The sequence below is a fragment of the Girardinichthys multiradiatus genome, chromosome 8 (assembly GCF_021462225.1).
Source record: "Girardinichthys multiradiatus isolate DD_20200921_A chromosome 8, DD_fGirMul_XY1, whole genome shotgun sequence".
Classification (NCBI taxonomy): Eukaryota; Metazoa; Chordata; class Actinopteri; order Cyprinodontiformes; family Goodeidae; genus Girardinichthys; species Girardinichthys multiradiatus.
The window spans coordinates 11539328-11564379 of NC_061801.1; the positions used below are offsets into that span (position 1 = coordinate 11539328).

The 25052-nt window shown below is 41.0% G+C and overlaps 1 protein-coding gene across 9 annotated transcripts in view; it reads right to left on the bottom strand.

The window, feature by feature from the left end:
• Nucleotides 1-14576: 14576 nt before the first annotated feature.
• mast4 (microtubule associated serine/threonine kinase family member 4) overlaps nt 14577-25052 on the bottom strand; it is a 147473-nt gene continuing 136997 nt past the window's right edge. For all 9 annotated transcript variants that reach the window (XM_047372084.1, XM_047372083.1, XM_047372085.1 and 6 more), the window contains 6 exons: nt 24742-24942; nt 24119-24345; nt 23871-23993; nt 21409-21545; nt 20075-20259; nt 14577-19961 (listed from right to left, as the gene is read on the bottom strand). In XM_047372084.1, coding sequence (XP_047228040.1) covers nt 16465-19961; nt 20075-20259; nt 21409-21545; nt 23871-23993; nt 24119-24345; nt 24742-24942 — 4370 coding nt within the window. In that variant the 3' untranslated portion in view covers nt 14577-16464. The remainder of the gene's footprint in view (nt 19962-20074; nt 20260-21408; nt 21546-23870; nt 23994-24118; nt 24346-24741; nt 24943-25052) is intronic.

The following is a 25052-nucleotide window of genomic DNA, read 5'->3' on the forward strand; positions in this document are numbered from 1 at the left end:
TGGCTTAGTCATAGGTTCTAAGAGAGCAATAGCCTCTTTAAGATCACATGTTTCCAGACGGTAGGATGCATCCATACTTTGCTGCAAAGCAGAAGAAATTCTAGGATCAGTTCTAAAGAGTGTTATTTTCAGTATCTTGGAAAGAAGTTTCCCTTATGGCTAAAATGTACAATTCAATTCAAATCAATTCAATTCAGTGATCAGGAAAAAGATTTTGGCTGCAAGTGTCAGTTACTTTACGAGTAACTGTCTTAGCAAGACTGTTATTATACAAAAGGGACCAACAAGTTTCAGTTAAATCATAACTAACACGAGGTGGAATGTACAGGTCCTTCTCAAAATATTAGCATATTGTGATAAAGTTCATTATTTTCCATAATGTAATGATGAAAATTTAACATTCATATATTTTAGATTCATTGCACACTAACTGAAATATTTCAGGTCTTTTATTGTCTTAATACGGATGATTGTGGCATACAGCTCATGAAAACCCAAAATTCCTATCTCACAAAATTAGCATATTTCATCCGACCAATAAAAGAAAAAAGTGTTTTTAATACAAAAAACATCAACCTTCAAATAATCATGTGCAGTTATGCACTCAATACTTGGTCGGGAATCCTTTTGCAGAAATGACTGCTTCAATGCGGCGTGGCATGGAGGCAATCAGCCTGTGGCACTACTGAGGTCTTATGGAGGCCCAGGATGCTTCGATAGCGGCCTTTAGCTCATCCAGAGTGTTGGGTCTTGAGTCTCTCAATGTTCTCTTCACAATATCCCACAGATTCTCTATGGGGTTCAGGTCAGGAGAGTTGGCAGGCCAATTGAGCACAGTGATACCATGGTCAGTAAACCATTTACCAGTGGTTTTGGCACTGTGAGCAGGTGCCAGGTCGTGCTGAAAAATGAAATATTCATCTCCATAAAGCTTTTCAGCAGATGGAAGCATGAAGTGCTCCAAAATCTCCTGATAGCTAGCTGCATTGACCCTGCCCTTGATAAAACACAGTGGACCAACACCAGCAGCTGACACGGCACCCCAGACCATCACTGACTGTGGGTACTTGACACTGGACGTCTGGCATTTTGGCATTTCCTTCTCCCCAGTCTTCCTCCAGACTCTGGCACCTTGATTTCCGAATGACATGCAGAATTTGCTTTCATCCGAAAAAAGTACTTTGGACCACTGAACAACAGTCCAGTGCTGCTTCTCTGTAGCCCAGGTCAGGCGCTTCTGCCGCTGTTTCTGGTTCAAAAGTGGCTTGACATGGGGAATGCGGCACCTGTAGCCCATTTCCTGCACACGCCTGTGCACGGTGGCTCTGGATGTTTCTACTCCAGACTCAGTCCACTGCTTCCGCAGGTCCCCCAAGGTCTGGAATCGGCCCTTCTCCACAATCTTCCTCAGGGTCCGGCCACCTCTTCTCGTTGTGCAGCGTTTTCTGCCACACTTTTTCCTTCCCACAAACTTCCCACTGAGGTGCCTTGATACAGCACTCTGGGAACAGCCTATTCGTTCAGAAATTTCTTTCTGTGTCTTACCTTCTTGCTTGAGGGTGTCAATAGTGGCCTTCTGGACAGCAGTCAGGTCGGCAGTCTTACCCATGATTGGGGTTTTGAGTGATGAACCAGGCTGGGAGTCTTAAAGGACTCAGGAATCTTTTGCAGGTGTTTAGAGTTAACTCGTTGATTCAGATGATTAGGTTCATAGCTCGTTTAGAGACCCTTTTAATGATATGCTAATTTTGTGAGATAGGAATTTTGGGTTTTCATGAGCTGTATGCCAAAATCATCCGTATTAAGACAATAAAAGACCTGAAATATTTCAGTTAGTGTGCAATGAATCTAAAATATATGAATGTTAAATTTTCATCATTACATTATGGAAAATAATGAACTTTATAACAATATGCTAATATTTTGAGAAGGACACACAAACTGCTCCTATATGAATCAGGTAACAATTGAAGGATTTGTGCTAATGCGACAATAAAGAAGCCATTATCTTTTACTAAATAAAATTGAAAAAAACATCTTAAATGCTTTAGGACATTGTTATCATAGTAAGGAAAACAGTTGCTGCTTCCTCACTCTGACTTATTGTAAGTTGCTGAAAGTTATGATCTATGTGTCTTATTTTTCTAAGCATGCAAACTATGAAGTCCTCCAGTAGCAACTGTCAAACACCATTGGAGACATAATTTGGACTATTCTTATTTCCCTGGAATTTCCATTCGGCTCTCCAGGGTGTTTTACAAGCTTTCCACTGATTGTATCAGTCTTGGTTTTATGATCTCAGGAAAATGAGCCCATCTGACATCTAGTTGCCAATAAAATATATCTGTCTTTAAAAATACAAAGGGCTTAACTCTGTGGTTCTCAAACCTTTTTATAACAAGCATTGCATTATATCACTTGTACCTCAACGAAGACCTATTCAGTACACAAGAAATAAAACGGGAAAAAAATGTTCTGATCCATCATCTCCATATATCTGGTTGATGGGTTTAATTTTTCCATCCATTTTTATTCAGACGTTTCAGGTTCCAGATTGGCAAATTGAACAGCGCTGCTGGATTCAGTCAGAAATCTAAGGGTTGGGGACAGCGCTGGTGGTGTAGGGGGTTAAGCGCGCGACCCATGTACAGAGGCCTCAGTCCTCAATGCAGGCTGTAGTGGGATTGAATCCTGGTCCGTTGATGCTTTCTACGCTTCCTTATCCCACTCTTTCCTCACAATTTCCTGTCAATTAAAGTCTAAGGTTTCTCAGCAACTCAGGCCTCAAAATCCAATATGGCCACCTTGTAGTCAATGTGTAGGTATATCTGTTGTAAAAAGTGTTTATTTGCACCTGTCAGGAATTGTTTTTAATTAAATCTTTCCCTCAAAACTACTATACAAATCTGTTAGTCACTGCTGTGTCTGTTCACCCTCAACAGGGACTAGTTCTAAACTCAGTTCAGCAAGACTACAATGAATTAACTCAAGTTCAAAGTTCACCACCTAAACTCCCTGAACTAAGTTTAGAGCTCCAGCATGAACTTGTTCTTGTTTATCATATTTATCGTATCTATTAATAAAATACTATCTACATAGGTCATGATGTCAGTCACCAGTAAGTAAATCAATTATATCATCGTGCAAAATATGTAACTTGTTTTATTCTCTACTCTTCTCTTTGCTCACAAAAACCATATTTTATTATTGAAAAATTCCCCCAACACAACTGCTCTCATTCACATACTTTCCTGAATTCATCATCAAAAATTAAAATGAGTATGAACATTTGACTAAACAGTGATATGTTTAGACTACCAATGAGGTCTGGGTTCCTGTTTAATAACTTCCTAATTTAGTTTAAGTACATGAGCTGATACATTTCTAATTCAGATAAACAGACAATGTAATTGCTGGTATGTAGGCTATAGTTACCTGTGCGATCATCTAACAGAAAAGTTAAAATTGTGTGATTCCATTAAGCTGCAGGTTTCTTCTTCAGCTTGGATCTACGTTAGCTCCCAATGTGTAAAAAATACCTCAGTCTTATCTTTTAATTTAGATAGTGAGCCTATACTTTAAGTTTATATTGTTACATTTAAAGCAAAGTAGAAAGCATAAACAAGCTACAGCAAGGGGAGAGGCATTCATACCAGATCCCACCAGGCTGCAGCAACCAATTGTGTGTACATAGCAGATCAATAACAACTTGTAATAATGCACACATTTACACACAGCAGTCACCAAGCTCTCACCTTGGGGGGGCAATGTTACAGAACCTTTCTGCAAACCACCATGGTGTTCCATAAAATCCGTTTTAAATATTTTGTTCACTCCTAAAAGGCGGCGTTTAGGGACCTGAGGAGGACCCAGGCTCTCTACAGGTTTGTCATGTTTTAACAGCTCATTCAAAGTTCACAAAAAAGTGATCCCTTCACCCCATGAATTGCTGTGTTAGTTTGAAGGCATTTATGCATGACACATGTTTCTTCATTTTTGGATTTTATAGAATGCAAGGATATCCAGAATTAGGTTGTAATGCTAATAATAGTTAGCTTGTCCTGGAGCTTAACAACTGACATATCCTACTGGTTTACTAATTTGAAACTCTATGTTTTTTTATTTGATTACATTAAATTTCCCATGTGGTTGCCTTTTTATTGGCAAACATCTTTAGATGTTATGGTACATACACAAATATGGCCGTCTGGCACTAATTACCTTGCCACATTCAAAGGCCCTTTTTTCCCTATTCTGATGCCCAGTTTGAACTTCAAACCTTCTTCACTGTGCTTTGATTGCTGCCATGTGATTGGCTGATCACCATCAGTGTTATTAAGAAACTGAAGAGGTGTGTCTAATTAAGTGGCTGGTGACTGCTCATAGATTTTTATGTTTAATGATTATGACAAACCACCTGAAAAATTGTGTTATTAAAGGTAAAAAAATACATATTAAATTAAAAGCTATATTATAAAACTGGATTTACAAATCAAATAACATGGACTTTGTCCTTTGCATCCAAAAGAGTCCCCTGCAGAAAAGGTGCTTTAAAACTCATTGTAATAATAGCGCCACCTACTTTATAAAGAAAAAAGAACAACATTTTATGAAGAGCAGAATGTTTGGGGTATGTGTTTATCAAGTAGTTTATCAAGACTATATTGTGCTCTATTAATACATAGTATTTCAATGCAACAATAGACAACCTGTCTACTTTTAAGGCTAGGCTTAAAACTTTCCTTTTTGATAAGGCTCATAGTTAGAGTGACTTAGGTTATCCTGAGCTATCTCTGTAGTTATGCTGCTATAGGCTTAGCCTGCTGGAGGACATAATGACCACTTTTACTCTCTCTGCTACATTCTCATACTACTCTCCAATTTTGCATTATTTGCTGTTATTTCAGCTTTTAACTTTATGTTCTCACTCCTTTCTCTTCGTAGAAGCTACACCTGGCTTGACTCTGTATCTATCTGTGACACCTTTCTGGAGGGGGGCATCGTCCAAGCTTCTGCTGGCAACAACTTAATGCTCACCTTCTACCAATGATACACTTGGCCCTGCCTTTCAGTGTTTAACCCTATTTTTCTCCTAGACATAGCTACTGACTGAGCTTTTACTGTGACTAACTGTATGTGCTCTCTCTCTTACTCTAACCTTGAAAACTGGCTCAGAGTTTATCTGTTTTTTTCTTCCTAGATAAAACCACTAAAAGAGCTACATCCATTAACATTTACTTTTCCTTCCCATAGAAAGTACTCCTGGATCAGTGCTTCTGTGTTCTTTTTCTGTCTCTGCTCTGTTCTCTCAAATCCCCAGTCGGTCGTGGCAAATGGTCACTCACACTGAGCCTGGTTCTGCTGAAGGTTTCCTCCTGTTAAAAGGGAGTTTTTCCTCTCCGCTGTCGCTACATGCATGCTCATTATGAGGGATTGCTGCAAAGTCAACGCCAGTGACTGTCCACTGTCTCTACATGCTCATCCGGGAGGAGTGAATGCTACAAGTCTCTGACTCGATGCAATCTGCTGGGTTTCCTTAAACAGAAAAACGTTTTATCCAATTTGAATAATAAACTGAATCTGACTGCACTGTTCAATGGTTAGGATTAATTGTAATGTATGTACCTGACTTGAAATCTGTATGATTCAATTGAATTGACTTTGTAAAGTGCCTTGAGATGACATGTGTTGTGAATTGGTGCTATATAAATAAAACTGAATTGAACTGAATTGAATTGAATTAAATTACATTACATTAAATGATGCTACAGTGCAACAAAATACAACAGGGGGGAATTATTTAGACACCAGACCAAGGTAAATCGTGTAATTTCAAAGAAAAAAAATGTGTCAAAACAGAGGCCAAGGTGGAAACATTAGACACAGGTTTCACAGTTTGTGACAGCTAAATTAAAGCATATTCAAAACATTTTGTTTGAGAGGCCGGTGGCGGGGACTCATTTGGATCACAGGAAATGTTAATTTAAGTTTTAAACTTAGAAGGTGTGATGAGAGGTGAGGTGAGTCATTTTATCCAAACCACTAACTTTTGGAAAGTCTCACGCCGTTGGCCTTAACACAGGCAAAGATATTAACTCTAAACTGAAGAGTGGCTGAAAGGACCCAACTGGGTATGCTACTTTAATTTATAGCATGTATAATGTAAGAAAACTCAAAATAATTCAAACCTGTGTTTATACTGATTCATACATCATTATTGTTGATCATTTACATGCATCAATATTGTAGATTGTGAAGTTTAATTATTTAAACGTTACAAGTTAAAAGATGGCGTACACTAGAGTTTGTATCTGTAAAGTTTTTTTCTTTCAGTTTATCTTCATGTTTATTGCTTGAAAAACTCTTGAGAGCAATTCTTGAGAGCATGATTTTAGTGACAGTAAATTATCACTGATGCAACATGGTGGTTGTTGCCCCAGGAGGAACAACAACAGGCCTGGCTCTGGTAGGCCAACTTTAGTCTTCTGCTTGAAATGTGTACAATCACATCTGCAGGATGCAAGAATTTTAAATAAAGCCTGGGCAAAACATTGGGTTGTTTTTTTCCATTAAATACATCAGGATACACGTTTTGCTCCCCAGTAAAAGCATCACCTTTTTTAATAGTGTGAAGGTAAAACAATGTGTTGAAAAGTAAAATCAGTGAATGGGACGCTCCAACCCTCAAAGCAAACTATATCTTAGCCACTAAATTGGTTTCATATGTTGCTAATTTCCTTTTTACATACCCCAAAAACACTCACATCATCTTTCTGTTTAAATACTGAGAAGAAATCAATGATAATCAAGGACAGTAAGCAGAAACAATGCTGTGTGTCTGAGCTTGCAATGCAGCTTAGTTTGTTAGTACACCTAGAATTCACAAAGGAACCAAAATATTGTTAAGTCAACTTCATCCTCTCATTTAACTGCACAGGCCGTGACGGTTTTACATATTGTGCTCATTTCCTTGTGCCACACACACAGGCGGCTCAAGAGGGTCGCAATTAAACCTAACTACATGAGAATCAGGTTTTATGTGTCTAATTGTTGCAACACTTGCACTTCCAAGATTTCTGAAAATAAAATGCCTTTCTTTATTGGTCTCCCACCCGGTTTATACCCTGCAGAATGTGGACTTTCGTGTTTGCTTGCCCACTTTCAACCAGTTGCCACCCACACTCACAAACACTTTCCCCATGTTTAAATTGCATCATGCACAAAGGACTGTACCAACACGCAGACATTTTTCAGGAGTACATAAACAGAGATCACATGACAGGCGGGCTGGGTACAGGACATGCATAAGAGTTTATTGAATAATCATGAAGGATGGTTACTGTGCTGCTCTGTTTCTTCTTATAAACTTAATCAGTTGAAAAACGTTCATTAAATCTACAGGACTGCACAGCTTTAATGAACAGACTCAAGAAAGTTGAATTCATGAGGCAGCAACTGAAGTATATGACCTGCTAAAAATGCAAATAAAGCTTCTCAGAGTCAAGTGCAAGTGCACCGGTGCAATTCCTCAAACAGAAGCACATTGTTTTTGTTCGTTATTAACATGAGAACGAACGTACTCCTACACAAAGACTGCACTCCTCCCAGCATGCACGATGAGTCCAGTGGCTGTGGATTTGGGCTCGGCCTGCAGCCATCGGTTGCAACATGAGATATGAGAGCAGGGCTGGCTTCTCCCCAAGTCACCAGAGTTTTGGCTTCTCCCCAAGTCACAGAATGTACTCGAACAAATTCCAGCAGCAAAGTTAATACAGGCCAGAGTGGATTTATCTGTGCATCTCCGATTGCAGGACTGCACGGAAACAAGGAGTCTTTCCACCACAGTTTTCACTTTTGCACAATTCTAACCAGACTGTTTTCTCACTTTTTTTGTTTAGTTGTGAGAAAAAAAATTCTCAAAAACATGCAATTTTAAAAAAAATTATCCAACAGAGCCATTCTTGTTTAAAAATATTGTCAAAAAATGTTATCCCCTAGAAACAGAAGTTTGTTGACTTTCTCCTCTATGCCACCCTTCATTTTTCTAAGTTTATTTTTTAAATCTCTCCATCTAGTCAGGACTGCATACAAAGGTAACCCAATGCACCAACAAACTCAGCAGCTGCTTCAGGCCTCCACACCAATAGGGGGTGCCCAAGAAATCTCAACATCACTTGTTCAAAAAACGTCTTCTGTTCAGCTAGTGTGAACTTCTTCACAACACATGTTGTCACATGTTTTTATCTTTCCTTAGGCTTCTCAGTACAGTTGGCTGCAATTTCGGCCCATACCTCCTGACAGAACTGGTTTCACACCTTTTGAATCCTGCCTACAAATTTTCTATGGGACAGATAAAAACTCTGACATGACCACTCCAAAAACATTGATGTGGTTGTCATTAAGCATCTCTGTAACCAATTTGGGAGTATGGTTAGGGTCATTTTCTATTGGGAAAACCTATTTGTGCCCAAACGTGGACTTCCTGGCAGATGTCTTGAGATGTTTTTGTTTCAGCACTTCCACATAAGGTTCTTTCCTGCTGATGCCATCCATTTTGTGAAGTGCACCAGTCCCTCCTGCAGTAAAACATCTACACAACATGACAGTGCCTCCCCCGTACTTCATAGTTGGGCTGTCTCCAAAAAGGTCTTTGTGTCCAAGTACATTTTCAAACTTTAATAAGACTTATTGTGATTGGAGTAATGGCTTCATAATCTCGTAGCAGCCTTTCAGCCATGTTAGTGCAGGACTCCTTTCACTGTGGATGACACAATTCTTTCAAATTTCTTCATAACACCAAACTCTGTATTTGCACTCATCTGCTCAACCAATCAGCAGAGACAACACCAAGCAACCAGTCACCAAACAGTGACATAGATGGTAGAAAGTGCATACCCGAGTAGAAGTAGAGGTAGAGTAGAAGACCGTGCAGACCAAAGACGAGCAGAAACGGCCTCCGATAGTCTCAACAACCTTAAAAAGGTTCCTGTGATTGGAAAGAATCTAATCATGCTTCACGATCTTTTCAAAGTTATCACTAATGACAAGTTATTCATCACATTGGTTGTTGCATGTTTTTGGCTCAGACATATCACAAGGTAAGTCATTACAGTATTAGGTTTTCCTAAAATGGTGCCTCCTATCATTATTGGTACCATAAATGTTTAAATAGTTGCGAACATTTGTGAAAGACATTACAGCTGCTCTTGGATGTGTTTGCAGGTAGGTTGGCAGGGGCAGCAATGTGACAAACTAACTTCATAGAAGTTTCCACAGAGCATGAGTGAGTGGGTTGGCTGGGAATCTCATGTGGTTAGTGTTAGGATCAGAGAGGTGTGTCCTATCTAACCTCTATAATCACATAACTACATATAAATAAGTTGTATGTGGGGAAGGAGCAAGATTATTGTGATGAGTTCTGGTTTCTGAGTTCTGTGTGGTTATATGGAACAGTACGGGCCACATTTTAGTGCAGTTTACCCTCATTTTGTACCTCTGGCAGAAGTATTCATACAGCATGAACTTTTACCCATTTGTCATGTTACATATTGCCGTGTATATTGTTGGGCTTTATGTGATAGACCAACACAAAGGAAAAGGATACATGATTTTCAAGGTATTTTACAAAAATTTAAATCAGAAAGAGTGACATACGTTTGGGTTCACCCCATTTATTCTGATGCCCCTAAATAAAACCCTGTCTTCAGCCTTTAGACGTCGTTAGCATTGATCAGAGAAGTAGCCAATAGGCCTGTGGTACCTCTGGAGGAGCTGAAGAAATCAACAGCTCGGGGGAGAGAATCTGTTGACATGAAAACTATTAATATCCTGTCGTGCACTCTGCAAATCTGCTCTTTACAGAAGAGAGGCAAGGAAGCCATTGTTGAAAAAAAATCCTGTAGGAAAAGGTGCTCTGGTTAGCAAGTGCAAACTAATATACGCAGTGGGACACCAACAATAGACATCACCCCAAACCCACCATCCTCACGTTGACACATGGTGGTGGCAGCATCATGCTGTGGAAATGCTTTTCCTTAGCAGGGACAGGAAGAGTGTAGAGGTGATGGGAATATGGATGGAGCTAAACAAAGTGCAATCCTGGATGAAGACCTGTTGAGGGTCAGAGGTTCGCCTTTTAGCAGGACAACCACCCTAACCATTCAGCTTGAGCTAAAATTCAAAGGTTTTATTCAATGTCCAGATGTGACACCAATAGAATATCTGGGGAAATATTTGGAAACTGTTGATCACAGGCATTCTCTATTCAATCCCACTCAGAATGAGAAAAATTTTAATCTCTAGATGTGCAAAGCTGACAGAAATATACTCCAAAATATTAGCAGCTATTAATGCAGTGAAAGGTGGTTTTTGCAAGGGAGGGAAGCTTATTTGCACCATTTTTCACTGTAAGCTCTTTTGCATATTGCAGGTATATGCAATATACATTCCTTCCTACAGTAAGATTGTAAGCAGTGCTATCTCTAAGCCTTCCTGTATCAGAGTGCACAAGTAGATGCTGACTGCTAAGAGCTTCCTTGCTGTTTCACCCCATATAATGAGTCTATCTGTGCAAACAGACATGAGTATCCCCTGTTCACATCATTGAACTCCACACCTTATTCATAACAATGCAAATGGTGAGGTTACATCATCCCTATTGATCAGCTTTTGGAAATTGGATCGGGAACCAGGCAACCTTTCACTCGTTGGTACAGACAATGATGGTACATTTCATGAGACCCACTATCATCTGAATAATATATTATTTAATTCCTCTAAAGTGGTAGGAAGGCATAGCAAGACTGATGAAGAAAGCGAGAAATGAAACATGACACTGAGATCTGTGGCTGCTTTTGTAGATTTAAGAGAATAAAAGATGGCAGTCAGAGAAAGAATCTGGCTGATAAGGATAAACAATATTTATTTTTCGGTGTCAGGGGAAGCTGGGAAGTTGTTCTGGAGCAGCTTGGTACATTGGTACATGCTGATTAATGAACAATGCTAGCTTTGATTACTGACACTCCTCCTCTGAAGACAGAAGCTTGCAGCTGTGATCAAAACAGAAGTGGGAACATTGCTGAGGAAGGCAAACAGCTTCCTGATGGAAGTGAAGGTAAAGATGAAGCACACAGGCATGGCAATTGTAATAAAATAGGCACCATGTGATTTAGATTTTTCTGCCCTGATCCACATTGCTGGAAAAAAAAAGTTATATGCGATTTTATCTTTGACTTCAAAACATTGGGATGTGGGACCTCATGTAATTTTGATAAACTATGTTCTGATATGAGTAAAACAAGCTGGTAGAAACATGCCGCTCATAAGGCTTCATTTTCTTTGCAGCTCCACTCTGCACATGTTGCGTAACAAGAGACCTACTTAAACAGCACCCACCTTGGAACAGGAGTATGGAGATACTGCCCCCTACTGGTACCACACCATGGTTTAACACATGCCTCTTTATGTATTGCAGATCTAGAGGCTTTAAATATCAGGGTATGAAATTAAAACAAATGATTGCAATTTCCTCAGTTCAGTCCTAGAGGAAACAGTGGTCAGATGGGATGCATGACTTTTAGTTTGTGTTCATATACAGCTGAAATCAGCATTTTCATACACTGAATAAAGGACAACCATTTTTATTTCTCACTGGGTGACCATAAATTAGATCAAACTTCTCGATTCATAGCCAGTTAGGCTTACCAAAAATTAATCCAAATTGCTGACTGCCAGAAATACCTAAATCTTTAGTTAGTTCACATCTAGAAGTTTACATACACATACAGGTCCTTCTCAAAATATTAGCATATTGTGATAAAGTTCATTTTCCATAATGTAATGATGAAAATTTAACATTCATATATTTTAGATTCATTGCACACTAACTGAAATATTTCAGGTCTTTTATTGTCTTAATACGGATGATTGTGGCATACAGCTCATGAAAACCCAAAATTCTTATCTCACAAAATTAGCATATCATTAAAAGGGTCTCTAAACGAGCTATGAACCTAATCATCTGAATCAACGAGTTAACTCTAAACACCTGCAAAAGATTCCTGAGGCCTTTAAAACTCCCAGCCTGGTTCATCACTCAAAACCCCAATCATGGGTAAGACTGCCGACCTGACTGCTGTCCAGAAGGCCACTATTGACACCCTCAAGCAAGAGGGTAAGACACAGAAAGACATTTCTGAACGAATAGGCTGTTCCCAGAGTGCTGTATCAAGGCACCTCAGTGGGAAGTCTGTGGGAAGGAAAAAGTGTGGCAGAAAACGCTGCACAACGAGAAGAGGTGACCGGACCCTGAGGAAGATTGTGGAGAAGGGCCGATTCCAGACCTTGGGGGACCTGCGGAAGCAGTGGACTGAGTCTGGAGTAGAAACATCCAGAGCCACCGCGCACAGGCGTGTGCAGGAATTGGGCTACAGAGAAGCAGCACTGGACTGTTGCTCAGTGGTCCAAAGTACTTTTTTCGGATGAAAGCAAATTCTGCATGTCATTCGGAAATCAAGGTGCCAGAGTCTGGAGGAAGACTGGGGAGAAGGAAATGCCAAAATGCCTGAAGTCCAGTGTCAAGTACCCACAGTCAGTGATGGTCTGGGGTGCCGTGTCAGCTGCTGGTGTTGGTCCACTGTGTTTTATCAAGGGCAGGGTCAATGCAGCTAGCTATCAGGAGATTTTGGAGCACTTCATGCTTCCATCTGCTGAAAAGCTTTATGGAGATGAAGATTTCATTTTTCAGCACGACCTGGCACCTGCTCACAGTGCCAAAACCACTGGTAAATGGTTTACTGACCATGGTATCACTGTGCTCAATTGGCCTGCCAACTCTCCTGACCTGAACCCCATAGAGAATCTGTGGGATATTGTGAAGAGAACGTTGAGAGACTCAAGACCCAACACTCTGGATGAGCTAAAGGCCGCTATCGAAGCATCCTGGGCCTCCATAAGACCTCAGCAGTGCCACAGGCTGATTGCCTCCATGCCACGACGCATTGAAGCAGTCATTTCTGCCAAAGGATTCCTGACCAAGTATTGAGTGCATAACTGTACATGATTATTTGAAGGTTGACGTTTTTTGTATTAAAAACACTTTTCTTTTATTGGTCGGATGAAATATGCTAATTTTGTGAGGTAGGAATTTTGGGTTTTCATGAGCTGTATGCCAAAATCATCCGTATTAAGATAATAAAAGACCTGAAATATTTCAGTTAGTGTGCAATGAATCTAAAATATATGAATGTTAAATTTTCATCATGACATTATGGAAAATAATGAACTTTATCACAATATGCTAATATTTTGAGAAGGACCTGTAATTATTGTCTGTTCAGTTTAGGAAGCAAACATGCAGATTCCTTCAGTGACATCATGGAGATGTCAAAAGAAACCAGCCAATAAATCTGGTGCATTCTTGGGTATAATTTGCAGATGCCTCAAGGTGCAACTTTTATTTGTTCAAACAAATGTACACAAGTATAACCAGTATGGGAATGTCCAGCCATCATGCCATTCAAGAAGGAAATGGCTTCTGTGTCCCGGAGCTGAATTTGTTTTTGAGTAAAATGGTCGTATGGAATGCAGAGAAAAAGCTGAAGATTTTGAGAAGGTGCAGGCTGAAGCTGCTAAAAGAGAGCCATTAACCAGTGTGAAAACCTTCCTGTAACAACATGGCCTGAAAGGCCACTCAACAGGGAAGAAGCCATTACCCTAAAAGCAACATAAAATGCTACATTCCAGTTTGCAGATCCACCCCTGGACAAAACCCTTAATTTCTGGAGACATGTCCTTTGGTCTGATGAAGCTGAAATAAAAAGCATTTGGTCATAAGGACCAAATGGAGACACAGAAGAAAGCTTGCAAGTTGGTGAGCACCATCCAAATTATAAAGTACGGGGTCATGGGGATCATGTGGAGGTGGTTTGCTGCAGGAAGGGCTTTTGCAATTCACAAAACAGATGGCCTCATTAGGGAAGGACATTATGTAGAGACATTAAAAAGCAACATCTCAAGACTTTAACCAGGAAGTTAAAGCTTCAGAATAAATGGGTCCTCTAAATGGTCAATGACCCTAAGCACATCTCCACAAAGTTGATATTTTAGGGTGTTGTCACAAGCTCACAAAACCTTGTGGACAGATAACCATTTGACCTAAGTCATACAATTTAAAGGCAATTCTAACAAATACTAAATGTATCTTAACTATGAATTCAACAAAAGTTGAAACAAAATCTTTCTCATTTAGAGCATATAAACAGTTTGATTTTCTTAACTGAGCTATTACAGAAAACGTTTAACCTGACCTTATGGCAGACTTGTTCAGTGTATGTAAATACCTGGTTTCCATTGTGTAAAGTGAAGCCTAAACCTGAACTGACACCTGTGCAGTCTTTCTGCTGCTTAGGCAACACTTTTCTAAACTCTTACACAGGATATAAAAAAGTGCCTGGGTTAGTGTTGACTTATTTCCACCTAATAAGCTTTGCCTAAAAGTAAGCAAAACACGCATTTTTACAGCAATTCTCACCTATGTAAAAATGAAATGAAGAGACAAAAAAGATGCTGTAAATTCATTCATTTAGAATCTCATTTTATTTTCAGTTTTACGCAACATTAGAAGTATAAATATCTGTTAATATACAACATCTATGACATCCATAGAGCTTTTCTTGGGCAAAATACAAAAACTCAAAACACTTATTGCACATTTTCTAAAAGACAAACCATAGTGAGCGAGTTCACCTAATACCAGTGCTGCACAGAGAAACTAAGGGACTTGAAGAGACAAGCAGACGAGAAAAACTTGAAAGAACACCGATTACTGCACAAAATAATATCCTGGGGGGGGGGCATGGCTATCAGCAACATTATCAGAGACACAGAATACAGATTTGGCAAATTATTTGACAAAATATACATCCATGAGGCTTTGTAAACAAACACTGAATGTGCTTTTAAATGTCTGTCACCATGGAAACAGAAGGGGGGTTCAATAGAGGAGAATGAAGTGTTGGATCTACGTTTAGCTCCTAATTTATTGACTGAGTGATCAAACATTAAGGTGGAGTTTCTCACAATACCTTTACAATATCTAATGCAGGAAAACATCTGATTGGTTCACAATAACATTCTTGTAGTCAATAATTGTTGGAGACAGTGTGAAACATTTAGATACTTTGTGTATATAGTTTTTATACAAGTAGTAGATGAGATTTTATATACTGCTAAGAATAATGTCCTAAGCTAACTTCAGTTTGTGATACAGGGGTTGTAATTTAAAGGCATCAATAATAAGAATGAATAAGGATACATGACAGCCTATTTGTTACATCTTTACCCATGTAAGGCTAAAGGTCGACTGAAAACAGCACAGACACCCTGACAGTGAAATACTTGAACATCCACCCTTTAAGATGGCATATACCTTGTGGGATTGAGCTGAAGTCCCTAACATTAAAACCCCTAAAGGATATCGTTTTAAATCAGCTGCACGTGTGCAGAAGTGCTTGTTTATTTCTTCAATCGAACATTCGCTTATCATTTTTCAAACTACAGTTAGTCTGCAAACACGCCGACTCACAGTAGAGACATTCCTAGGAAACGCTGATAGCCCTCACAGTTTTTTTTTGTAGTGCTACATTTTAAGAAACAGCCCAGTTAGCTCCTCAAACTTTGTCACTCTTCAAGTCAATTTTGAAACGTGAAAAAACGGTAGACGTCAGAGAGGAGAGCGCTTTTGATGAGACTTTAGACCACAGAGCAGAACGTCTTCATATCGACGATACAAACATGATACAGCAAATTCTTTACATATAATACAAACAATCGTGTGAGCCCATGTTTTTCCTATATTACAATATCCTATTTACACCATATTGCATACAAATCAGAACTATATGTACAGATGTCAAAGGAATGCAAATAAAACCTCTTGCTAAGAACAGCAAGAGGTTTTATTTGCCATATGTCTAAGGCCCCTTTACTAAGAACCGGGACATGATTCTGTACTTTAAAGTTTTAGATGAACAAGCACAGAACATGGTGTATTCCCTCTGTGTACCACCTGATCGACAATTATGAATCAAATGGATCATACCATGCAGGAAAAACTAATTCAACAAGCTTAACTGCTTAGTAAAATCCTGTGGTCTACTGCATTAAAAGACCTTGGCATCAACTTCTCCGTGTCCACAAGTAAAAGTGCAACTCAAAATCTTTTATGGCACTAAATCTTCAAGACATTACAGCCTCTCACATACTGATTGCACAAAGCCTTTGGTGTAGAAAAGAAACAAACCATGAAACATTCACTTGACTTGAGAGAAAAAAACCAACGTCATCAGCAAATTAAGAGACACCAACACCTACATCGGCATGTAACAGCTTGGCCGGTCCTCAAATAAAACTCAAACAGAAGGCATGATGATCCTGACAGAAATCATTTGAACTTTCTTTGTGTTTTTACTTCTTGTTACTGGAGTTACGGGGTGACTCCTTCTGCTGCTTGCACCTGCTACTGTCCTTATCTGAAGTGTGTTTGAGTGCAAAGGGAGAGGCCCGGGATGCATCTGTTTTTGTGTTTTTTTGTGCAGACGTCACCTCTTGAACTGTGTCTTTTTTCTTCTTCTCAGCCTGTTCCTTCCGGCTTGATGAGGGCTGCTTGTCAACGGTTGGGTTTTGGGTGTCTGGCGGCTTGCGATTGTCCTGTTTGATTATGTCCTTAAATGCCTTTACCACAGGCTCACAGCTGACCTTGTCTAAGGTGGCTTCTTGGCTCGACAAGTCTATGTCCTTTTTCACTGCAGGCTTTGGCTGAACCGGTGGAGGACTGGCAGGAGGGATAACCTCAGTAGGCTGCTCCTTTCTGAGCTGCCGAGGCTGAGGTGAAGGCAGAAGCAAGATGACATCTTTTGGTTTATAATCAGGATGAACTTGGTTTCTGGGTGAGCAATCTTTTGGTTTTGCATCTAGATTATGTTTGATATGCAGAGATGATGATGTGGTTTTTGGAGGGAGAGGTTTTGGCTTCGAGTCTGTGCTGTCTTTTATGGTAACAGAACTGTTGGGCTGAGTCATCTTTTGCTTGGGTGACTGCATTGGCTGAGCTGGTTCTTCTTGCTTTATGCTGCACTCGATGGACAACATTGAAACCTCTCCATGTTTCGTGTATTTGGTTGCTTGAACGTTTTTAGTAGTGGCTGCAGAATCTTTAGGGTATTTTGAGCTTGGACTTCCTTTAAACGCTGGGACTGGAGTTGTGCCATGAGACTTTCCTTCAGCTGGATTTGAATCCTTCACAGATGTGGGACCTGCAGGTTGTGGTTCAGGCCTTGACTTACCTTTAGGACTTGAAGCACTCTCATTTGGAGCTGAAACCTTAAGTTTTGGAGACTGGATCACAGTGTTTTCCTTCACTCTCTTCATAAACTCTGAATCAGATGGTTTGTGCTGTGCTTTTTCAGCTGGACAGTGTTTAGCGGGCTGCCCAATATCTTTTAAACAAACCAAGTTCTTTGATAAAATTATAGGAACTTCTTTCATCAAGAACATGTCCTGTGAGTCACCGGCAGAGACAGAGTTACCTTTTTTGTTCATATTTGTTTTCTCTTTTGTTGGAGGAGTTAAGGAAGTGTCTGCATTTACAGCACAAACGTCTGTGTTTTTTGCTGATTTGGAGGCAGAGGTATTGATTGCTCGGTCCGTTCCTCTGCTTGGCAGTGCAACATTGTCACCAGCAGATGTTTCACAAGCGACTTCAGAATTTAAACAGCTGGATTTATTATCATGCTCAGTAGATAATGCTGATGTTGTGACAGAAACTCTTGTCTGTTTGTCTGAGGAACAGATGTTGAGGGGTTGCTGCTTAGAAAGCACATTCTCTAGATTGGGTTTAGAAGTGGAGACGTTTTGTACAGGCCAGTCAGGCACACAGCTTACAGCAAATATCGTTTTCTCAGCACTCTGATGCTGACCTGTATCCAAGCCAGAGTCTGTGCTCTGCCTTAGTGGTTTTCGAGTATGATCTATCTCTACATGTGCAGGAGCTTTGATGTTTACCACCAGCTTTGCTGAACTCAAAGATGCCACTGTTTCATTTTGTGATGTAGTGTTTGGTAAAACTTCCTCTTGCTCCGCTTCATCCTCCTGATCTTCGTTGCTTACTTCCCGTATGGAGGGGGTTTTCCCGCTGGAGGAGAAGTGGGAGGTGTGTCGGGAGCCTCTATGGTCATGAGCTAAAGAGGACGAGGCCTTTACACTGGCACGGCTGTCTTGTTTGACTCCTGAAGCCTTAAATGAGTCTCTGTGTCTGTCCAGTGTCTTCTCACTGCTTGAACTGATTTTAATGTCTGCTGCTGCCGTATTTGGCTGCCCTTTGGAGGCAACTCCGCTGGTTACAGGTGAAACAGCTTCATTGCTTGGTAAACAGGTCAGAGTGGTTTTCATTTTATCAGCTTTCAGTTGGGGGATGGTAATCTGTCTTTCAGTTGGACTTTTGAGCCGTACTGATGGACTCACGGAAAGAGTGTCGCTTGTGTGGTCTGTCATCTTGGAGAGACAGTTCTCGGTTTTGGAAACCCTTGGTCCTGAAAGCAGAGCAATGTCCAGGGTCCCCTCCAGAGGTTTAAGCGAGGAGACGTGTCGTCCTTCGAGTTTGTACTCAGATGAGGTCTTTCTCAGTGGAGACTCAGAAGAAGAAATGAGCTGGAGTTTCTCCACAGCACTCCCCTCCCTCCCTGAGTAAAGTTTAGAGACCAGACCTTCAGGGTTTGAGTGAATGCTGCCCTTTATGTGGTCATGAGACATGACTGTGTCCAGCTGGAGGCTCTTGGACCTCATGGAGCCAAAATGGAGGTTCTCATGGAGGCCAGACGACAGCCGACACATGCAGTCCTCTCTGTCTTCAAATGACAGCCTCTTCCTGGTGAACTCCATGCTTGGAGCTTTAAAGTCCAATCTGTCGAGCTTCATGGCGTCTTTGCCCTGCCGAGGGTGCTGCCGCTCTGTGTGAGGAGTGCAGGTAGATGTTCGGGTGCTTCCTTCACTCTCGCAGTTGCCGGAAGCTTCAGTGAAGCCCTCAGAGACTCGTGTGGAAAGTTTTTTGTACAGGACATCTTTAAGCGTTGTGCTAGCAGCTTTGATCTCCAGACCACACTCTGTGCTGCTCTGGGTTTTGTTCTGGTTTGGAAAAATAAAACCTTCATCCCTCTCATCACCACACAGGGGCGATGAGTCAGATTCAAGCAGAGCATCTTGTTTCTGCAAAGACTCCCTCCTCTCTGACCAGTCCTGCCTTTTAACAACCATCTTGAATTTCAGTTTTTCTTTGTCAAGCTCCTCCACAGACTCCTGTCGGCCCACCTTACGACTGATGGGTCTCTTTAAGCAGCCCTGCTCAACAGGCCGCAGCCGATTAATGGGCAGCGGCTCACTGGCTGTTTCGTCCACACTCTGCAAGATAGTGTAATCTCTCTCAGAAGCCCTTAGCTCCTCATCCTGCACCTCCTCCTGGGTGACTTCTAAGCTGTGTTTTCTGGTGCAAAGGTGCTTCTTCTCCCCTGCGTAGGATGGGGACAGCTTCTCCTCAGACTGGACACGCTTCAGCAGAGGTGAACGAGGCGGCTCAGCAGTTTTAGGGCAAGCAATATGGCGCACAATTGTTGGAGGTGAGTGTATTTTGGCTGGGAAAGATTGTGTTGCCTTGGAAATTGCTACAGGATGTCCGCTAAGAAGCGGAGAGGGCGAGCGCTGAGGAGATGTCGGCTGCGGAGTGGGTGAAGGTGTGCGGGCCAAAGGAGAGAGGGGAATGCTGCCGGCAGACTTCCGGCGCCCCTGTCGAAGCCTCTGACCTGGCAGCTTGGGGCCGAGGCCATGTAGAGTGCTGGGACGAATGTGGCCTGAGCCTGCAGGGGAGTTTGGAGCACTGGAGCTGGGAGAGCTGCTCTGGGAAGAGTTGCCACCTGGAATTCACAAGCACAAGACACAGTAGGTATCAGTTAATAAAAGGCATACATGGTAAAATACTCTTAAAGAGGATTCATGTGTTTTCCAAAGTGGATATCAACTCTCCCACCTGACTGGGGGAAATCTGGTGCAGCTCGTAGGGCAGTGGTGGGGGAGCGAGGGGAGAGACTGTGGGTGGGAGAGCCAGGCAAACTCTCACCGGATGACAGAGAGTGGTTCAGGGAAGAGAAACTGCGGCTTGTGTGAAGCAGAGGCGAAGGCTGCATGGCGAAACGTTTGAAAATGGAGCGCCGCCTGAAAAACCAAAACAGGGTCAAAAATTTAAGCATAACATGTCATTCTTTTGAAAACATCACGAGGATGCTTTATCAAAGCAGAGATGAAAATCTGAAGTCACTAAAGGGCTTATTACTGTAATATATACTTATGCCCTTAGTATCATTGGTCTGCTCCGTATAAGACAACATGGAAAACAGTTATAAGCAATAATTTACAGCGTCTTTGAAAAGCATTAACATTTTTAGGTGCTAGACCAACACAAAGTGATGTATAAATGTGAAATGGAAGACAAATAATACATGGCTTTTAAAACTGTTCACAAAAATCCGAAAAGTGTATCGTACATTCGAAGCCAGACACCTTCAAGTTAAAATTTAATGCAACCAACTGCCTTCAGAGTATGGCACAACATCAAACCTACCAAGATATGGGTCACAGGTTAAGCCAAATTAAACTTTGTAGCCTAGAAAAACACTTATTTAACACTAGGACTCCCAGAAGTCTAACACTACTAGAACTCCCAAACTCGTCAATTTGATGGCGAGCATTCTGGATGCGAGGGCGGTTATGACGTCATCGCATTACAATGGTCAGAATGCTAAAGGTTTTCTTGCACGCTATAAAATTATGGTTTTGACAAGAATTAATAATAGTCCATATGCATAGGAAAAGCAGCTGTGAAACAATGTGAACGGAATTATTAACTTGTATCGTTAAACAGATTTGTAGCTGGACAAATCTTTTAAATGCTAGAAGAAAAGTCCCCAATCAGTGCCTAAATATCAGCGTTGGATCCATTTCAGTTTTAGCAAAATAGGCCCCATAGACCACAACCTCAAGATATTTCCCACAGAAGATAAAGAAAAGCCCATAATGTTTAGTTGCGTTGAGTAACAAAGTCCATCAGTGTTTGTACATTTTCTTATCAGAAGGTTTTTGTATATTCTTGCAGGCCAATTAGAAGTCACTGGGGAACAACCTAGACATTTTGTGCAATTTCTTTAACAAAACACATTTACTGGAGAAACAGCAGCCTTATGATTCCACATCTCAGGCAAAAGTAACCTTAATTACCTTTTTATTGTTTTGATTTAATACAGTCAAAGTCTGCAGATTCCAGATAAAGGGAAAAATAAAATATGTTCAGTTCTATAAATTCTCTACCTTTCTGGTGTCTTCTCCTTTTTGGGCTTCTTTCCACATCTCACCATCTTGCTCTTGTAGCTGTTCCTCCTGGCTGGACCAGTTTTTATTGATGTGTTTTCAAAAGGAGTGGTCGAGATGGCCACTTTGCTTCCACTCTAAAAAAAAAAAAGAGACAAAATTCTTGTAAGAAAGGAAACTGGTAGTAATCAAAAATACTTAAGTTATATACCTACAGTCCCTAGCAAAAGTATCCGCTCCTCTTAAACCTTATCATGTTACAACTACAAACTTCAATGTGTGAAGTCTGTGGTTGTGCACAGAAAAAATGTAAACAAAAGCGTCCTGGTCCGACGAAACCAAAACGTAACTGTTTGGCCTACATAAAAAACTAAATGTGTGGTAGCAACCTAATACTTTCGGTATTAGCTTTCTACCATACATCACCCCAAAATCAATATTCCAACATGACAGTGGCAGCATCATGATGTGGGGGGCGTAGATTCACCTTGCAGAAAAACTACCACCTCAAACATACAGAAAAATCTAGAATAGTTTACAACAAAGCATATACAGGTCCTTCTCAAAAAATTAGCATATTGTGATAAAGTTCATTATTTTCCATAATGTCATGATGAAAATTTAACATTCATATATTTTAGATTCATTGCACACTAACTGAAATATTTCAGGTCTTTTATTGTCTTAATACGGATGATTTTGGCATACAGCTCATGAAAACCCAAAATTCCTATCTCACAAAATTAGCATATTTCATCCGTCCACAAAAAGAAAAGTGTTTTTAATACAAAAAACGTCAACCTTCAAATAATCATGTACAGTTATGCACTCAATACTTGGTCAGGAATCCTTTTGCAGAAATGACTGCTTCAATGCGGCGTGGCATGGAGGCAATCAGCCTGTGGCACTGCTGAGGTCTTATGGAGGCCCAGGATGCTTCGATAGCGGCCTTTAGCTCATCCAGAGTGTTGGGTCTTGAGTCTCTCAACGTTCTCTTCACAATATCCCACAGATTCTCTATGGGGTTCAGGTCAGGAGAGTTGGCAGGCCAATTGAGCACAGTGATACCATGGTCAGTAAACCATTTACCAGTGGTTTTGGCACTGTGAGCAGGTGCCAGGTCGTGCTGAAAAATGAAATCTTTATCTCCATAAAGCTTTTCAGCAGATGGAAGCATGAAGTGCTCCACAATCTCCTGATAGCTAGCTGCATTGACCCCGCCCTTGATAAAACACAGTGGACCAACACCAGCAGCTGACACGGCACCCCAGACCATCACTGACTGTGGGTACTTGACACTGGACCTCTGGCATTTTGGCATTTCCTTCTCCCCAGTCTTCCTCCAGACTCTGGCACCTTGATTTCCGAATGACGTGCAGAATTTGCTTTCATCCAAAAAAAGTACTTTGGACCACTGAGCAACAGTCCAGTGCTGCTTCTCTGTAGCCCAGGTCAGGCGCTTCTGCCGCTGTTTCTGGTTCAAAAGTGGCTTGACCTGGGGAATGCGGCACCTGTAGCCCATTTCCTGCACACGCCTGTGCACGGTGGCTCTGGATGTTTCTACTCCAGACTCAGTCCACTGCTTCCGCAAGTCCCCCAAGGTCTGGAATCGTCCCTTCTCCACAATCTTCCTCAGGGTCCGGTCACCTCTTCTCGTTGTGCAGCGTTTTCTGCCACACTTTTTCCTTCCCACAGACTTCCCACTGAGGTGCCTTGATACAGCACTCTGGGAACAGCCTATTGGTTCAGAAATTTCTTTCTGTGTCTTACCCTCTTGCTTGAGGGTGTCAATAGTGGCCTTCTGGACAGCAGTCAGGTCGGCAGTCTTACCCATGATTGGGGTTTTGAGTGATGAACCAGGCTGTTAGTTTTAAAGGCCTCAGGAATCTTTTGCAGGTGTTTAGAGTTAACTCGTTGATTCAGATGATTAGGTTCATAGCTCGTTTAGAGACCCTTTTAATGAAATGCTAATTTTGTGAGATAGGAATTTTGGGTTTTCATGAGCTGTATGCCAAAATCATCCGTATTAAGACAATAAAAGACCTGAAATATTTCAGTTAGTGTGCAATAAATCTAAAATATATGAATGTTACATTTTCATCATGACATTATGGAAAATAATGAACTTTATCACAATATGCTAATATTTGGAGAAGGACCTGTACATGTGTCAGAATGGCCCAGTCAAAGTCCAGACTTAATTTCAATTGATAATTTGGATCAAGAGCATCTGTTTTTTTGCTTCAATCTGACTGACCTTGCTCTATTTTGTAAAAAAAAGAATGGGCAAACATTATGGTCTCTAGCTATGCACAGATCATTGTTATCCCACAGGGCTGCAGCTGTAATAGTGTATTAGTATTCAAACCATTTATGGATCGATAGTTACATTTCTTTCTTCTGATACCTTAAATAACATGTAAACAGCTCGAGTTTAAAGGTAAAGACACAGTCTCCGTTACCTTCAGCAGGAGCTCCACCACCTCAGTGTGAACAAGCCCATGAACAGGTTCTCCATTAACGTGAGTAATCAGGTCGCCAGCTTTGAGTCCTGCTTTATGTGCTGGCCCGGCGTCTTCGACATTCTGATTCACAAACACAACCAATAATAATCAATATAATCATTATATATTCATCTCAAAACATTATTAATATATTTTTTACAAAATACTGGATTAAAATGTCTTATCAGAGGTTGGATTTTTCTTACCCAGACCATGTGGTAGACAGTGTACATGTCACCGTCACAAGCGTACACTCTGATTGCCCTCAGTGTAAAGCCAAACTTTTTCCCAGAGCTGTGGATAACGATGGGCTGCCGTGAATTCGTGGTACAGAGGGAGGAATCTCTGCTCGGAGAGGAGTCTCTGGAGGACGGGTCCGAGGAGAGGGAGTAAGGAGAAAGAGGGCTGGCTAGTGGAGACACCCCAAAGACATCTGTAAAAAGACAAAACAATCACCACCTTGGAGGCTTTCGTTATTTAATCAATCAGACTTAAACTCGGCCTGGAGTCAGTACTGAGGTGGTGCTGTGAAGCTGGTGAGATGAGGCTAATAGGATTTTCTCTCTCAGCAGCAAGAATATCTTGCCTCGGGCCTAACTGTGCATTTTGTTCATTATTGGCTTGGACTTGCCGGTTTTCTCACAGTAAGTCTGTAAAATGGATCTCCCAGCAGATGTCAAGCTAGGCCAATTCTGAACAGATCTATAAAGAGCTTTCTCTAACGCACTCAGTTTTAAAATGTTATCACTTAGTATTCACTGTGAGGAACAGATCTTTACTGTGAAAATCAGTATATGATTGTTTACTGTTTGTACTTTCTTTGACTTACCACTAGGGATCATCAGGGAAAGAGTTCCAGTTGATACCGATTTGGGGACTTTAGCCACAGGTTTGGTCTTCTCTGCAGCAATTTCTGTTCGCAGCGAGGTGGTCTGAGGTCCCTGATCTGTGGAGGCATGACTGGTACCATCAGGGTTCTTTACCTCCTCACTTCTGGGTGTCAGCTGGTCCAGATGCTCTGAGAAGCTTCCTAATTAGAGCAAATGGTTTACAGAAAAAGGTATAAAGATTTTACTAATAAAGCAGCAATTGGATGAAAACCCTAAATAAAATGTATTTACATTTAGGTTTTGGTTCTGT